An 18388-nucleotide genomic window follows, 5' to 3' on the forward strand; every position below is an offset into this window, starting at 1 on the left:
AGCGCAGCAGAGCAGAGAAGACAAAGGTATAATGGTGACTACGAAAAAGCTTTCAGCATTGCCCCAACGATTGTCCATTCCATTCCATGCAATTCCATCCCCAAAATGAGTGAGTGATGTGAGAAAAGATTCTTCTTCCCCTTTTGAATGCTAGCCTGGCCTTTCTCTGCTTTGTTTTATTTTATTGTGATTTTATGTTAGTTGTTTTGTTTTGTTTTGTTTTGGCATATTGGCAAATATTAGTTTCATACAGTCATAGGAAATGGTCTGTGTTGATTTATAGTAGTATACAGACTGAGTAGACTGTGTGTTTGCGCCTATAAATGCATATCTACACGTATGGGGTTAACACCGTTTCTAACATATGTTACACATTTCAGTATGCCCGGAATTCAATTGTATAGCACTTGCAATTATGTTATGTGTACTTTTAGTCATTTTATGCTTGTGATATGAGTTTATAGCTCGCAGCTGAAATTTACAAGATATTAAACGTACTCAGAGCTTAAAATAATTTTTCATAGATTTTTATTGGAAATGTTTATCTGTTATACATGTTCGTAAGTCTGTCATATTTTGTTGTAGTATATGTATAGGATTCATTCAAAGACATTGTAATTATTGTAAATAAACTTATGTAAAAATACCCTTAATAATTATATAATCGGTAAAAGGTTCATATATCTGCCTTATTTTGGAGCTGAAAAATAAAAAGATTAATAAATTAGTAGAGCGAAAAATAAATATATAGCGTTGAATACATTCAAATTAGTAATAATTTGTTTATTAATCTTAGCTAATCAATCAAATTTTTTCTATTTATCCTTAGTCAATGAAAACTCAAGTTTAAAGTTTCCATTTAAACGTTTAAGTCTGAAATACCATGACAAGCGTTCTCACGTTGCATAAGCCATCTGACGGATTGTGTTTGCCCCTCACACAAAAACATATCAATTAAATTCAATTAAATTCGAAAAACCACAAGCCAAGTGCATTTGTCTTGGGTGGGCGCTTAGCCTTATCGCACAGTGCCAGTGGAGTTGCCATTGGAGTCCAGCCAACGTTCATTGTTCTGCACTTGGCCTACCCCGCACTTGGCTGTCAATCTTATTCTAATTGAAATGCACACAACCTCTGCGTCAGCTCACAAATTGACTTTTACGGACAAACAATCGAAATTGCAAGGCTCTCTGGTAGATGCACAATTATGGGCTACACCAGTTTACAAATTTTCAGTTTGGCTCTTGTGGATTAGGATGCTGATTTGAATTGCAATGAAGCACCAAAAGAGATGAATGTAATAATATTTTTGTTTTCACATTGCATTCACTAAATTTAAAAATGATTATTATCCTATAATTCCTTGGCTACTAAAAAAAAAAAAAAAAAAAAAAAAACAAACAAAACAAACAATTTGAGTGTAGACTAGTTTGTTCGAAATCAACAAGTTAACTGCAGCAATTTGCCTGCATATCGGTTGTTGAGCCCTGAAAACCTATTCTCACTTAAGCCAGACTGCAGAACATTGCAATTTCATTGTTGTTTCGTATTCCAATTGACTGCCGTACTTGAGTTTTTCCTTTTTTTTTTTTTTTTTTTGAGCTAACAGACAATGAACTAACTAATCCTAGTCACCGAATAATTGCTCTGCTTTTTGGTATGCTCGGAATATTTCTCATTTTTGTTTTCATGCTGTGAAAATTGCAGCTCGTAAGGACGCTTAATTAATTAAAAAAGTTTTGCACCTTTTATAAATATTTTTTTTTCTGCCGCTAGCGTAAAAATGTAAAAAATTTGTATTTCGCACACTTGGGTTGAGTTTTTGATAAATTAGCACGGCTTCCTCGCATGCCTTGTTAAAATATTTGAAAATATTTAAATTGACATTTCATTTTTTTTTGTCAGGGTTCTGGCTTGCATTTTTTTCACGCCCATATTGTGAATATGAACAATGTCAATTTGTCGGCAAGCAGCCTTAGGGCAAAAAGGTTAACATCGTGACGTTACGTATATATATAAATATATATATATATATATATATATTTTAATGAAAATTCTCGTGACCGCGAATGAAACAAAAATACTTCGTATAGCAGCCGGGCGACTTTAAATTTCCTCAATGTCAATTTGCATGCCGAACACCTTTAGTTCGTATTTGTAGAAGGCTTCTCATCCAGATGAGCAATGCAGGGGTACAACTAATCAAAACAAATTCAATTAAACAGCATGAAATACGAAGTGGCCGAGTGGCGGCCAGTTCAAGCCAAAGTGGAAGGCACAGAGAGACAGCCAGACAGACAGACAGACGGACAGACGGACAGGCTGGCTTTTGCATGAGTTTCTTATCTGGCAGCACAATCCATTAAAATTGCACATCGTTTACACCAAAAATCAATTCGCCAAAGCATTTAGGCATTACAAATGCTATGCCAGCCACTGGCTAGCTATACGAGTAGAGACAGCCAACACGAGAATCGTCGACAGAATCCTCGTCCTCATTCACACTCCACGCCGCGTTGGCCAACAGTCGTAGTTGGCCCGCTTCAAAATGAACGTTGATGGCCATAAATTTCATATACGGCGTTTGTGTTTTTTGGTTTTGTTTGTTCCTGGCTGCTGCTGCCGTTGGTTGTCGTCTGCCCTCTACAAAGCGATAAACGCAGCACAAGCACAGCGCAGCGCAGAGCAGCGCAGCTTATAAAGCCTCGCTGTTCATTCACTGGGTACTGCTTTGAAATAAGTCCGCCAGATACTGGGATACTGGTGCATAGCTACGTTTCGGAACAAGCACGAGTCGTCTGACATTTGTACGGTCTGTTTGTTGGCTTAGAATACTGGGATTGGAATTAAACCCGATAAAACCAAAATAAAGGCAATTTAAGATTTAAGTGAACTAGGCGACAGGGCCTGCACTTTAAATACCCTGTAGTGTAGCATTAATGCTTTAAGTTACAGTTTCTATACGTGGGCAGAGGTTCTCATTAACAGGCTCTTGCATAGAGAAGTAGAATTGCTATAAATTATTAAAATTAGGATAATTATATTTACTATTGCTAAATGAAAAGCAAAAGAGTATGATAAGCCCCATCCTTGGGAGGAATCTCTTTATGCATGTTCTAAAACCACCTGCCGATATATAGAGCATATATTGTCCTCTGCCTCTTCCTCTCTTTCTCTCTCTCTCTCTCTCTACCTTTCTCCCTTGTTTCATTTTCGGTATTTAAAATTCAACATGGAAGCAACTCTAGTCGGTCAACATTAGCGTATCGCATGGAGCTGCTATCAGTGTCATTCCAACATGTCCCACAACAAATTATGTTTGTCGCAAAGAGGAATATCCCGATGGACGTTGCATATGCAACAACGACTGCAAAAACAACAACGACAACAACAACAATCGCATTAAATGCTTTTGCTGTAACATATGGTGGTGGCGATGTCAGGTTGCCGCGTTTCATTAGTGGCACCTAAAACAGCAAGATGAGATTAGAGCCAAGCGACGACAACTGAAAGTGTGGAATCCCAGAAAGAGCACGTTAGGCCGATGAGTTATGGCATGCATTAATGCGCACTAAAATCTGACTCAATGCTAAGCATATTATGCAATGCATGCGCACAAGGGTTTTGATGATATTTGTTTGTTGTATATTTTTCGTTAATTGTTAATAATTAATGCTTTAAAATATCCGAAAAGTGTTAGCTAGATTAAAGGAGAACTTTTTATTTGTTTTACGCGAATTTTCTGTTGACCTTGTATCGATCGCTAAGACTTTAAATGATGTAGCTTTTGCGTGACATGTCCTACTTAATCTGAAGGCTTCAATTTGTCGTTTTGTTGCCCAGTGCAGTTCGGTCAGGCTGCATAAATTACCCCATCCTCAGAGTAGAAAGTTGGGAGTCAAACTTACAGTGTTTGCTCCAAAGGAAACAAATAATGTTGGGCATATTAGATTTAACATGTTGCGCCTGCTTCCATTAATAAAACAAGAACAGATGAACAAACGCAAAGTTTTGTATATTTCATCAGGAGCATCCCTTGCCAACAAACCGAAGATAAATTGTTTTTGTTCATGATTTATATAAGTAAAAATTTTGTATGCGGAAACCAATAAAAATAGGACATTGAACTGACGGCAGTCTGCCGAAGCTACTCTTTAAAAACATTTGTAGTCGGGTTTGTTGTGTTGTGATGATACCCTACACTCAAACTGCCCCAATTGTTTACGTATAATTCAAAAGCTGAGACGTGTAAATTACATTTAAATGATCTAAATATTTCTCACTATTTTTGGACTCTCTTATACTATATTATTATAAATAATTTACCTACTCACTTTTGTAATTGAAAATGATTTTAAGGCATGTGTAGGCGATGTAGGCGATGCTCGAATATCTTTCGATTGAGCACCTCGATCAGTTTTCCGGGGTCGTTGGGCTTGTTGCATGTTTCCTTGGCAGAAAAGTGATCCAGATACTCATCACGCTTGCAATATAGACAAACGCCATTGATGAATTCCTCCTCACACAGTGTGGCATTGGTAGAGCGCGCCCAATCTGCATTGTTGATCTGCTTGAAGAGATCTCCGATATAAATGCGAGCAGTGGAGACTGCAGAAAACGCATTGGACGCGACAGTTGTAATTGGATTGTGCTCCAGATTTAATACCAGCAAGTTCTTAAGCTTGTTGAACAGACCCCTGGCATATGGAGAGTATATTAAGGTAATACAGCAGGGTTTCTAAGCGAATTGCGACTTACCCTTGTATTCGATCCAAATTGTTATGAGCCAAGTGAATTTCCAGCAGCATGGGCGAGTGACTGAACAGTTCATCGGGCAATCTGGCGATGTTGTTGCGCTCCAAGTGCAGCATTAGCAGTTGCTTCTGGGACTTAAGAAAGTCTCTGCCGAGATAGCTGATGTTGCTGCGTATGCCAATGTAGGATAGATTTTCCGATTTCCAAAATAGTTCGGCTGGCACATTATCTCCGCAATTGTGCAGCTCGAAGCCGCGCAGCTTTGTCATGTGCCACAGCTCCTTGGAGCTCAGCAAGGACATGTCCACGCTGCTGTTCTTAAGCGAACAGTCCAAGGAGAGCTGGAGCAACTGCGTCTGCTTGGCAAAGATCTCGGTGCCCACGCTGGCCATATTCCTGACGACAATCGATAACCTTTTCAGCTGCGTTAGGGGATGCAGCAAGGTGGCTGGCAAATCGCTGCGGCCCTTCAAAGTGAGCTCCGTAATATCTGTGACATTCTCAAAGAAATTCGCTGGCAGCTCAGCCTTAAAGCCAATCAAAGAGATTTTCTTGAGTCCTGGATAGTTTGTAAAATGCTGCTCAAGCAGCTCGTCCCGCTCATCGCGAGCCTCAAAATAGTTTGAGATCTCCAGTTCGGTGTAGTTGGTTATGCCCAGCTTCGTAATCAGGCTGCGAATGGTTTGGGGATTTGGTATGGCACAATTGTCGATACTTAGCCGACCGATGCGTCCGATTTTGAGCGGTGGCAAGTAACCAAAGCCGCGCACATCGAAAATACTGCAACTGACACTGTACAGCTGCTTGGAGCTGATCAATGTAACCATTCCACATTTGATGCGCTGATCCTGGCACTCGCACTCATTGTTTCCCTTCAATATGGATTCGCAACCATCTTTGGTCGTATAAATGGCGGGCACTTCTTCCGATATCGTTGCATTGTCCTGTATGCTAGGCAGGACAAGGCCTAGCAGCAAAATCGCAATCAACATTTTCGAGCTGCGTTCCGACATCGACTGAAGGTAGCTACAAATGCAATGGAAGAGGTGAACTCAATTTTCGGTATTTATTATGTGTTTACCTGCCTTTACAGGTAAGCTACAATTTCAAAGTGAGTTAAATATGCCATAAACTTAACCCAATAATTCCTCTCTAGTCAAAATGAGCAGGCCTTGATGTATATTGTATATACGAAGGTATATTCTTACCTGGAACACCTGCTTTATGTATTTTTATATAGTATGTATTTATATATATTATATATATAGGAGTTACTTTAGCTAAAATATTTAATGTTTGTTTTTTTTTTTGTATTTGGTAAAATATTTAATGTTTGTCAATAAATTAAATTCACAAAAAAAAAATTCAAACCAAAATATGTAAATATCAAATTTATGTTTATATGCCAATTTTTGAAGCAACTTTAAATGTTCTCAATGTGATATAATTATATCATTTTATTGGGCCCCTCTTCATTTTGGTTATTATCTCTTCACATTGATGTGGATTCTGTGCAAATGCGAAGTTCAATGCGCCGTTTAGTTCGCATCACATAGGACGTAGTTTTTGTTTTTGCTGTCTGGTGCTGGGGCTGGGGCTGGGGCAGAGGCTGGGGCTTGGCTGTGAATATGGCTGCTTGGTATCAAAAATTACATTTCATTCTGGTTTTTGGTTTCATTACAAATGCAAAAATGCAAAATGCAAAATGGCAAAAGGCGGCCATTATCTTCATTCGCGTCTGTCGATCGATAATCGCTGGCAGACAATCCAGTCCGAGTTGAAATTGGAGTTGAAGACGCAGCACCGATGTTGAATCGTTCGAGGCGTTCATGCGTAAATGGCTGCCCACCTTTACGCAGTTGCACTCGCAGATCTGGCCAATGCATTTGAATTTGCAGCCGCCAGCCTTATGATCACATCAACATGCACCAATCAGACAGCCAGGCAGTCAGCCAGCCAGTCAGCCAGACTCACGCCACTCAGGCCACTTTCCTGCATCTCGTTCCCGCTGATACTGCTGTGTTGGCTTCAGGCTTCAGCGCGGTGGCAAACATTTTTTACGATTTTCTTTTGATGCCTTGAATCGCCGTTTCGTATTCCCAAGAGCTAAATCAATAAATTACGTGACAGGCATGCAGAAAACTTGATTACTTCAACTCCAAAACGCGTACCATCGAATGAGCCAGCTCCAGCGATCTTCGCTACGGTTTCCTTCATTTTGATTGAATCAATCAAAAAAATATTCATTTATATTTAAAGGCAGGACATCCATCTTCCGATCTTGCACATATACATATGTACATATGTGTGTGCAACAATAAATTATTAAACGCTATTTTATTATTGAGTTCTCTCATATACAGGAGATGCATTTGTATCGTGCAAAAAATACATATAATATGCAGATATGAAATTAGTAGTATATATTTAATCGATACAGAAACAGGAAAACTTGTTATTGATTTTCGGCTGTGAACTTTATTCTCTGCTCCTAAGTCAAAAGGCAAATAAAAAAGTTTAGCTAAGTTTCAAGTTTGCAGCAGCTAAGTCAAGCCATGGATGCAGTGGGCTTAAATGTGGATGATTCCCGACAAGGCAGCTGGAAGCCATGCCACTACATATTCAAGTTGATTGTGCCACAAATCTGCATTGATTTTGATTTCTTGGACCACGTTGTTAAATCGCCTTATTCGAAAAGCTTTTGCCTAGACTTAAACGGTAAACGGTCTTCATACAGAGCAGCCCGAATGGTAAATACTTTTGTAAGACTGCCGTACAACATGACAAGCAGCAAATAAATGGTCTTAATCCTGGCCAGACAAAGGGCTGCTCTCATAAAAGGGCAAGACCTGGACTCTGGCTTCGGCTAATAACTCACTCATACACAGCGCCGCGAATGTGTCTGGCCGTCTAATGGAATAGTCAAGGAATGGGAATGGGAATGGGAATGGGAATGGGAATGGGAATGGGGTTGGCCTGCTGGTCTTCCATTTATGCGATTTGCATTTGATTTATTTATTGTAAATTATACGCCGCATGCAAATTGGTAGCTACACAAAATACAAGAAAGAAAGAGAAAAATTAAGTTGTTGTGCAATGGTTTTCCAAGAAACTTTTTCCAGTTGCGCTAAAATTGCCCCAAAGGGCTTCTCCGTTGCTCAAATAATAATTCGCTTCAAATTCGAATACGCACGTTTCATAACAAAAATAATATACCAAATAGCATAGGCACAAGCCCAAGCACAAGCCGAAGACACAAGAAGGCATCCAATACATATTATGTTGCCTGCAGCGCCCACGCAATGAGAAAGCGTCTCTGGCAAACCCTTTGCCCGAGGGGGCATGAGCGTATCCCTCTCGCTTGGCCACGGCGTCCCCTTGGTGGCAAATCAAATAGACGCATGAAATTTAATAGTACGTACAATTTTTGACATTTGCCTTTGAAAACAAATGGAAACGAAAACGCAAATGGAAATGGGAATGAGAATGGAAATGGAAATGGTAATAGGCAATAGGCAGTAGGCAATAGGTAATGTTAATGGCAACACGAACTGGGACAACGCCCACACCGCTCAGCTCTGGGTGTTTGGATTGTTTAGTGCGTGGCATGGTAGTTTTTTCTTTCTATTCGGCTTACTTCTATGTTTCCGCCTATTTATTTATTTTAATTAAAACGGACACGTGTTGCTGTTTTCTTGTTTTCATTGGCCCGGGCAACTTATAGACAAGCATCAAAATGATATCATTGTGAGACCAAGTTGAGGAAATTCTAGAAACTGTAGCAAGAAGCCTTTTAACTTGGCTGTGTAAGCAGATACCTTTGTGAATATTCAAATGAGCTGACGACAATTTTAAGAATATCCTATATATACCTACATATTTCGATCGAATGGGAATGTTGGGATAAACTTTATATTCTATTGATCAGGATATTTCAAAAAGGTAAAATCTCTTGCAAGTATATCATATCTGTTGGATTTAAATTACTTTCTTTTTTTTTTTTTTTAATATTATTAATTTAGTATAGTTTCTATTATTATTTAGTTTTTATTGGTAAATCAATATCTTTGCAGCAATATGGACTCGATTTTGCGCTCCTTGGTTACGTTGCATGCACTCATGTCAGGGCACACAGAAATGGGCGTGGCCATTCATATTGCACAGCCTTCAACAGCAAATTTGCATAGTGGCTCCTTGCAGAAGCTGCAGCTTGCCCAGCACAAAATGCCCCTGAGTGGTATTTGCAAGAACTTGCACTGCTATGGGTATGGGTATGGGTATAGGTATGGGTATGGGTATGGGTATGTGTATGAATACCTAAATCATGATCGTGTCTACAAAGCGGATAAGTTCTTTTGTTGTTTTTGTTTTTAACAGGCAGTGACTGGCTGCTTATCGCCTTAAAATAAAAAGAAGCTGCAGCTGAAGCCGAAGCCATTGCCGTAGCCGTTGCCGTTGCCGTTGCCGTAGCCGTAACCGTAGCCAGTAGCTAGCCGGCCATCAGAAGTCCGAAATTAGCACAGACAGTTTGCTGCTGTTCAATGTCTATGGCTGATTGTTGTTGCCGTTGCCGTTGCGGTTGCTGTTTAATGATTTCATGGACTTGCAGCTATTTTTAAAGTGCGTCGCAAATTATAGAAATCGCTACTGAGCGGGGTATACTCGCACAGCCTGAGATTCTGACTTGAACGGCATTAATTTTATGTAATTAATGGAAATTATGAGTGGAACATTGAAATTCCTTGTGAACATCACCCAGGACAACCGAAGCTACAGTCGCGCAACAGAATCGCCAACTTTTAAAGAGGATGATAGGGTAGGGCAGGTTAGGGGGTTTCGGCCTGGGTGGCTCTTGTTCAGCAAATTTCCATCATTCCACATAGCTTGCCAAATGAAAGAAAATTAAATTTTTCACTGTCTACTTAATTGAAACATTAGCCAAAAACATTTTATCCACTCTGTCCCAGTTATGTTCTCTGTTTCGTTGCTCTCTGTTTTGCCCTCTGTGTTCATTTACATTCAAATTAACTCGTAATGAAAACGAGTTCACAAACTTTGACTTTGGGGGGTTGCGGCATTTAATTAGTTGTTCTGATTGTTCTTGTTGTTGTTGTTGTTGTTGTTGTTGCTGCTGCTGTTGTTGTTTGTTACTGATGTTTGCTGGCCATTTCTTTTAGCTTAGTCTGTTCAATTATCCACGCACAATGTGCCGCCGCACCGTCGTGGAAAGCTTTATGTTCTGTTTGCTTTGACACTATCAAGGCTCATTTGCTCAATTTATTGCAAGCTACAAAGGCAGCATCTACTTTCTTTTATAAGCGAACAAAACAATTTACGACTAGTTAAAAATCATTCAAAACGTAAATTGAATTAACAGTTGAATCGGACTTTTTCCCACTTAGGGATATACCAATTTTTTGGAATGCCCTGCTCGATATCGAAAAAATGTGTATATTTGCTTGTAGACTTTTTTTGTTGCCACTTATTGTACGAAACACTCAAATCTAGGGCCATCATTGCTGGCTCACCATGAATATGTATAGGACGGTTTTTTTCTGCCTACACAGCATAAACTGCAATCAAAGTCTGCTGCATCATCTATGGCAGCTCTGCTCAGAGCAGAGCAGAGCAGGGCAGCGCAGGGCAGCGCAGGACAGACCAAAGCAGGCCAGGCGAGGACAGGCATATATACCCACTTCCAGTCATTTTGGCACTTCAAATTGGCAAACAAACAAGCTCACGTTCAAATGAAATGTGAGTATAAACAGACATTTTTCACACAGCGCCCGTCACACCGTTCACATTTGCGAAGGTAAACAACTTGAATGCGTCCTGGCGGAGACGAGGAATCAGAATTAGGGGAAGCATTGCTCATACGGCGACAGCAGCAGTAAGGAGTGCAAAATAAAAGCGAGACGGAGAGCAAAGCTAAAGAAATGGAACGTTAGCAGGGGGTTGGCTCTGTGGCTCTGTGGCTCTGTGGCTGGGAGCAATTCACTTGACACGCAAATGTGCATAAACAAGGCATGAATATTCATGCACAGATATATAGAGATATGTATACAGATGTATGTATGTATGCATGTCTGTTTAGGCACTTTCTGTGGGTGCAACATGAAAGGGTCTGTGATATCTCGACTTAGAGATGAAATGCAATGCGCATAGAAAAATTTGTTCGCAAATGTTTGCACATCTGGTTTACGCAGCGTCAGGTGTTGGTTGGGGCCCTCTCCGAGTGGTCGAGGTGAGTGAACCAGACTTTTAGTGTAATGTATATTATGTAATCTACACGGCATATGAATGAATATTGTGAGCCGAGTCTTTTGAAATGTGCTATGGATGCTATGGATAGGTCGTTCACTCCCACATCCTTTCGATATTAAAATTTCAACTGACTAAAAACATTTGCACAACAATCATAAATCCTTGTCAATCACACGCGGGACACACTCCCCAATAGCTCGCCGCCCTGCTTCGACAGTGACAGTCATCATCATCAGCCTTATCCTAAGCCCCAGACCCCATATGATTTTAAGCATAAAGCATCTATTGCCAACCGCTAGTTGCAACTTTTTCAGGCTCCAGACAACAACAGCCTCGACTTCTGACTTGCGTAAGCGGAACTGATTACATCTGTCGTCACCGAGGCTAAGGCTTTTCGGGTAGCTGCGTGACAAAAATTTTTGACTGCGCCCGTCATTTATTTGATGTGTCGCTTTGACAGCTGTGTCTTCGATAGCGACTTCCACTTGACGGTGGCTGCAAAAATAAATAAAAAAAAAAAAAAAACTTTTGCTTGATTGGGTGTAGGCTATTCTATGTTCTGCTGCTATTATTTCTCAATGCCTTCTTCTTCATTGATAGCAAGTTTAATTTCTTTCATCTCTTTGCCAACAATCAATCATTGTGCATTTAACGTGGCTAAATAATTGTGGTTTGTAAGAGAAATTTAGCCACAGCCAGAGCAGCATGGCATTGAAGTTGACTAATGTGTAATCGATGTTGGCTACTTCGAAATGCAAAATCCGATATGTTATTGAAACTTCAAGTTTTCAGGCTCTTCAAAAATATCAAGAGAAAATATACATATTTATATGTATATCTATCTGTTTATAAATGTGAATAAGAGAAACAGCTAAATACATCGTGAAATAATTGAACGCAATGCAAGATGAGGCAAACCGAACGGTAGCCGCTTTTTGGCTTTAGCCGGCAAAACAGCTTCAACAAAATTATTTAATTTGAGCTGCAAATTGCTTGCTTGCAAAGTAAAGTGGCAGAAACCAAAACCGAGACCAGAAAACCGCAAGAGTTTATGGCTCGCTGCTACTAACAGTATCTCATTGTCATGCCTAAATCATGTTTAACGATCAATAAATGAAACGACTAAGAAGTCGTCGGACTCGTCTCTGGATCACCTACCGACGAGTCGTCAGTGACGTTTTGTCAGATTTTGTTTCCTTAGAACTCATCGGTTTTGTTGTCTTCTTGTCTTCTTCTTTCTCTGTGTGGGCTCCTGTACAAAACGTTCTGGGTAGGTGTGAATATAGCAAATTGAATGGCCGAGCGGGCCACTTCAAAGCCCCAACAGCAACTTTGTTGTCTGACCGAAATACTGAAATACTGAAATACCCGGAATGCTCATTATGCAAATTCCATTTCAAATCTCTATTTCATTATCGGCCAAAATATTTCCCAGACAATTTACTGTCTCGTCTACCAGCTGCATACATGCAATGTCAGTCGTGTAACAACATTGTAAACAATTGTATCACTGCATTAGCTCTATCATTGCCTTATCAGTCGGTGTTGCTCTATTTACCAAGTACTCCACATTGACAGCTGTAGCTGGACTCAGGCAATAGAGAATTTAATAAATTTATCGAAAGCCACGTTGGGCTCGAATCGCAACTTTTCGACAGCTGCCCGAAGCAAAACAAAAAATTAGCCTTCATCCCACAAAAAATAATAAGCGGATATTGGGACAGCATTATTTCCGCTCATTTTAATATCAACCGCGTGGAGAAACAAAATACAAATTCAAAAGATAAACACACAAATCAAAATCATCCTAAGCCAAATGAAAGTGAAACCCAAATTTAGGAAGGAGATATTTTGTACAAAAAAATGCAAACATTCTTGGAATATTGGGGTAAATTTTGTTACAAATTTAATGGTCGAGGGGAGAACTTATAAAGGAAACACGTGCTGCGGGAGTTTTCATGATATTGTTAGAAAAAACACCGCAAAATCTTGTTAAAAAATTAAGCGACTTTCTTGGTTTCCTTTTTTTTCGGTAGCGAGTCGCAAAGAAAACAAGTTTTTTAGTGTGGGTAGCCAATGCATTTGAAAATATATTATGGCCAAATGCACTTCGAGCTTGTCATGAATGGAAAAACAAGTGAAAATGTGCCAGCGGGTGTTATAGACTGTGCAATACTCAACTCAGAACTTGGCATGCAATTATATTCAAGTCTGATGGTAGAATCGGAGGGCTAAAATAACTTGGAGTATATCCCTACAAGTTCTTAATTGTTCTTCTTACTTCTTACTTCTTATATACAAATTATTTATATGTTTAACTCGATAAAGAAACTGTTTTTTCAAAATTTAAGTGTATACATTTTATACAAATAAACTGCTAAACAGTCGACGCCATCAAAATGAAACCAATATACTCTATTCACATTATTCGTAAGCAAGTGTATAAAAAAAGGAATCGCTTACAGCGAAATGGCATTTATCGCAGGTAACCCACTGTGCACAGTAGGCAGGCTGAACTGTACAGGGTGAGAAACAACGACTAATGCACAAAGGAAATTATAATAAGCGCAGTATTTTCTTGTACGATTCCCCCAAATAAGACCTGAGAATCAGAGACGCCACAAAGTAAGTAATGTAAATCGCCTGACGGCCTTTTGGCTTTTCATGTTTTGCCCATTTGCCGCTTTTATCAGACTTATAAAAAGGATTTTCGATGTCGAAAGCATCTCGTATTTCGTTTTATTATTACACAGCAGCCAGTCAGTCTGCCAGTCCGTCAGTCCGCCAGTCCGTGAGTGAGTGAGTCCGTAGGTGGTCAGTGCGGGTGGCGCCCTATTTTGTAGTAGACTTGTCATATTGCAGCGACCTCTCGCCTGGCTTATTATTATGATTCTTTTTTTTTTCATTTCATTTTTTTTTTTTTTTTTTTTTTTTTTTTTTTTTTTTTTTTGGCTTTTTATTGTTTTCGTCAGGGTCGTTTTGTATAAATGGATTATGGCAATTAAAGTGTGCATCTGGGGCTGTGTTGGGTGTAAAATTATTAGCGTAAATTGTATTTGTAAGAATAGACAGAGAGGAGGCAGGCAAAATATTTATTTTACTTGGCATACACATATCTTACAAGCACAATTGTTTAAACAATAAATCTAAATTAAACCAAAAAAGATGAAAATTGCGAATAAAATAATTGTAGCTAAATTTCTAATTTTATAATATTAATTCTTATATTTTTCTATCTAATATATTCGAGCATTTGATTAACTTTTTCCTTTCTTTTTTTATTTATTTTTTTTTTGTATTGATAGTGGCTTGAAAACTAATTAAGCAGCAGCTACTCATTAGCAATGCCAGAAAATATTTTAAATGACTCGGCTGAGTTGTTAAAACTGAATTTCACAGATACCATCAATAAATTATTTATAGATTGCATAGAAAAAAAAAAAAAACAGTATTGAAATGTTTTCAATAAAGTCTCTCGACTGTGAGCTACTCTGTATTTTTTTTTTATTATTATTGCAGTATTCAATATTAATTACATAAAAATCAATCATGTGACTTCTATTCACCTTCAATAAAAATTAGATTTAAAGTTAAGAATTATATCAATTATGTGTTATATGCGTAAACTCGCAGATAGATAATAACGAACATTCACAGTGATAATATACCCCATTTTGGTTATTTGAAAACAGAGTATAATTGGAAACTTGTATCTATATAAATATGTACCGTGAAATTGAACAAATAATGTAGCAAGAAAGTAGGCGACTCAGCTCAGGCTGAAAAAATCAACTTGAAGGTTATTAATGATCAGAACAATTAATACTCTTTTAGGCCGGTTATTCATAGAAAACGTATAAGAAACTGGTAGCATATACTTTCCTATTACTCTTTGTTTATTCTCTTCTTTGCGTTTGTAATGGGTATCTGAAGTGTGGCATGATATATTGAACATGTTAACGTAGTTTAACTTCTTAACTGTCCAAATTATAAATGTGTTAGATCTTCAATGACAGTATTATAGAGTTTAAGCTTAAATTACGCGCATTAAACTAAAGGTTAAACATGTTTACAATCAATGAACTTTGACCTCGAATTTGCATGATATTTTAGTTAAGTGAAATGATAAAGATATTACTTTTTTTTTAAGATTTAAAAATAAAATCACTTGACATGTTTTTTTAATTAGTCTCCAAGCTTTCAAATTGTCATTTGGCTGAAGACATTTATAAACTTCTTACTCATGCATTTCTATTTATAAAGTAGAAGTAATGTGGCTTAATGCGATATTAATTTTTCAATATAGCTGAACGCCAGTATTTGCAATGCGCATGTCAACTGGTGAAATAAATAAAATACTTTGAAGTACATAATATGCGTGAGCTGAAACAAAAATTCATTGAGTATTTTGTTGGCGAGCAGAGAATAGTTTGCAATTTGGTTAGTTCTCGCATACATAGGGCAAACCATCAAAGACATTCAAATATTTTGCGGTTTATTGTGGATGCCTCAGCCGGGACGATGGCCGTCCTCGGGCTATAGCTAATATAACTACAACGGGACATGTCTATGTCTATGTATGTGGAGTGAAAAGTGTTTGTTCTGGGCACATGTGGCATTCTTTTTTATGCCAGACTCATACCAATACCAGATTTGTGCTGGAATTATGGCAGAGCCGCCCTTGCTTGACATTTATAAAATTTGTGTGGAATTTTAGACGAACAACTTGAGTGCCAGCAACTCGAGATGCGAGATTTTCACTGTTTCGACGGCACTAGCATTGCCAGACACATCGGCATCGCCAGCCATTCTGTTGTCCCGTTGCAGTCATGCTAGTTAGTATTATGATCAAATTATGTGCGTATGTGTCCTACGTCTTCCCTGTAAGCCACATTTAAGTTTTAATTTATATGCAAATTAGCTGGCTGGCGACGTCGTTTTGTGGCTCGTCAGCCAGTCTTGAAGCAAAAAAATATGAAACAGAAACGGTTACAAAGCTGCAAATAATGACACATTGAGTAGTATTTAATGACAATTTCAATCACTTTACAGCTGCTGGCCAACTATGTGCGGCTTCTCGAGAGAGAAGACTTTCGAGGGTCATTGATAAATTTAGTGGTATGAATTCAATACATATTTCTATGGACATGGGCTTAATGGACCAAGTTTCATATCTTATATGTTCTTTTACTGAAACACAGAGCAATATCAAAAGTAAATATTTTGATTATCTTATTGTGAAGCCTATTGGCTTTTATTATATAAATGCACTGATCAATCAAATTGATGATAATCATGCAGTTCACAGTTGTCTTAAAACAGCTGCTAAGCATATTAAGAGTCAATTTACTGCTTAGGCTGGGAATATATGCAAGCTGCCAGACTAGATAAGGGTAATGGGACGGTAGATGGAAGCTTTGACAGTTGTTTTATTTGACTGTGCCTATCTATTAGCCCACAAACGGCAGTTAGCAATCATAAATACAATCGTACTTGTACTACTCGCACTGGTATTTCACAATCGTCATAATTTATGAGGCTATGTAAACATTCCCCCTATCGAAAAGTCACAATATAATTGATAAAAAAAACACACACATGCACAAAAAACACAGCCAGTGGCAGTTGGGTATCGAAAATTGGCAAGAGGCAAACACAGCTAAATGGGAGCTGGCGACAGAAAAAGCAATTGAAAGCAATGCACGACAGCTGCCAGCATTCACACGTCATTTAATTTCGATTAGTCCACAGACAAACAGCAAATAATGCGAGCGAATGTTCGTAATATCGGCCAAGAGACACCTGACCTGAAAATAATTGTCACCTGTGGTATGAACAAAATGCCTAATTGGCACTCGCTTAAGGCGCGCGCACACACACACACGCACACATCGTACTGTGTATGTGAGGAAATAAATCAACAGGACAGCAGTTCTCAATGTGCAGCCGGCTTGCATTGCATTGCATTGCATTCTCTTGCTTAGCCGGTTCAATAACACAGAACAACAAAATTTATTGAATCTTAGCTTAGATTAAAAATCGAAATGATAATCAGCATATTCCCTCTTCTTCAAGGAACATCCTCTATGGGAAGTTACTTCTTCTTCTTTACTTCTTGACTAGATTCCGTTGCACACAACTTTCAAGTGATATTGGTTTTCACTTGATTGTCAGCACATCAGAAGCCCTCGTATTATTATAGTCTGCTTCTTGATTACTAAATGCTGTTGGCGTGTGTAATTGACGAATTTGAACATTCGTTAGCACGAATTCCCATGCTTAAGTAACACATTTTTTTGTTTCTTTTGATTGATTATTGTTATGTTTCAGCGGTGGCCTTAATTTAAGTTATATAAATATTTGGGAAACTAGAGTTAAAAGTTAATGATGTCTAAGCGTTTTCTCGCTTTGCTAGCAAACCGATTAAGTCTTTCATATGATTAAAGCCTCCGGCAAACGCCATGCACCCAATCAGACACCCATGGAACACAGAACTGTGTGAATTAAAGTTATTGGAAATATTTAGATATGAAGCCTATAATAGAGTTACGTGAATAACAACTAAGTTATTCGATTTCAATGCCAATATTTGAAGAGTTAATCTAGTATTATTTGCCTGTAAGCTGATCTGGCTTAGTAGGGATCTGCTAATCGTATAGAGTTCCGCATAAGCTTTATATCGAGCCAAAAAAGTGGCCCAAATAAAGCGCTTAGTACTCAACGTGCAAGGGGCTGTTAAAACGTTAACATAGTAGGCAATATTTTTTGTCCAGTGACCACTTTGTAAAGGATTATTAGTTCAGGTCCAGAAGAGAGGTTGACTAGCCCGAAGCACCGCAGCGACAGCCGGGCGGGCAGTCAGGATGTGTTACTTCGGGGCTCGTCGTTGAGGGTCGTGTTACATGCCAATGTGTGCTTCGAGTCGAGTAGTGAACAGGGTTCAGGTACAACAAGTCGGTTTTACACGAAAATAGCTGGCATTCCTTTTGAAGTTTTACGCACAATATGCCCCCAACCCGCCGGCGTGCCAGCCAGGCAACCCGAGCAGGATAATAATTAACGCAATAATCATCGATGAATGAATATGAGTGAACAGCAAAGCAAGTAAGCAGCCAGCAGCCAGCCGCCAGTCGACAGCCGCCAGCAGCCGCAGCCAGCGGGCAGCGGACAGCGGACAGCGAGAAATGACCTGTTTGGCATGGCGAATGCGCTTAACTCGTTGTGCCATGTAAACGGATGTCCAACGCCATGAAAGGTTTCCCAGATGCCTGACCAGACGACCAAGCCCGACCTCTCGCACACACACATATATATTTATACATGTAAATATATATCTGGTGCGTGTGCTCATTTTGTAATTTGCGTAGGT

General features: G+C 38.9%; 1 protein-coding gene across 2 annotated transcripts in view; it reads right to left on the reverse strand.

Moving 5' to 3' along the window:
• Nucleotides 1-511: 511 nt before the first annotated feature.
• Nucleotides 512-18388, reverse strand: part of LOC6576218 (leucine-rich repeat-containing protein 15) — a 42392-nt gene continuing 24515 nt past the window's right edge. For both annotated transcript variants that reach the window (XM_044008550.1, XM_032728446.2), the window contains exons 2-4: nt 4759-5781; nt 4335-4697; nt 512-700 (exon numbers count right to left, since the gene is read on the reverse strand). In XM_044008550.1, the coding sequence (XP_043864485.1) occupies nt 4355-4697; nt 4759-5781 (1366 nt within the window). In that variant the 3' untranslated portion in view covers nt 512-700; nt 4335-4354. The remainder of the gene's footprint in view (nt 701-4334; nt 4698-4758; nt 5782-18388) is intronic.

This window comes from Drosophila mojavensis, unplaced genomic scaffold, assembly GCF_018153725.1.
Source record: "Drosophila mojavensis isolate 15081-1352.22 unplaced genomic scaffold, ASM1815372v1 contig_36, whole genome shotgun sequence".
Taxonomy (NCBI): Eukaryota; Metazoa; Arthropoda; class Insecta; order Diptera; family Drosophilidae; genus Drosophila; species Drosophila mojavensis.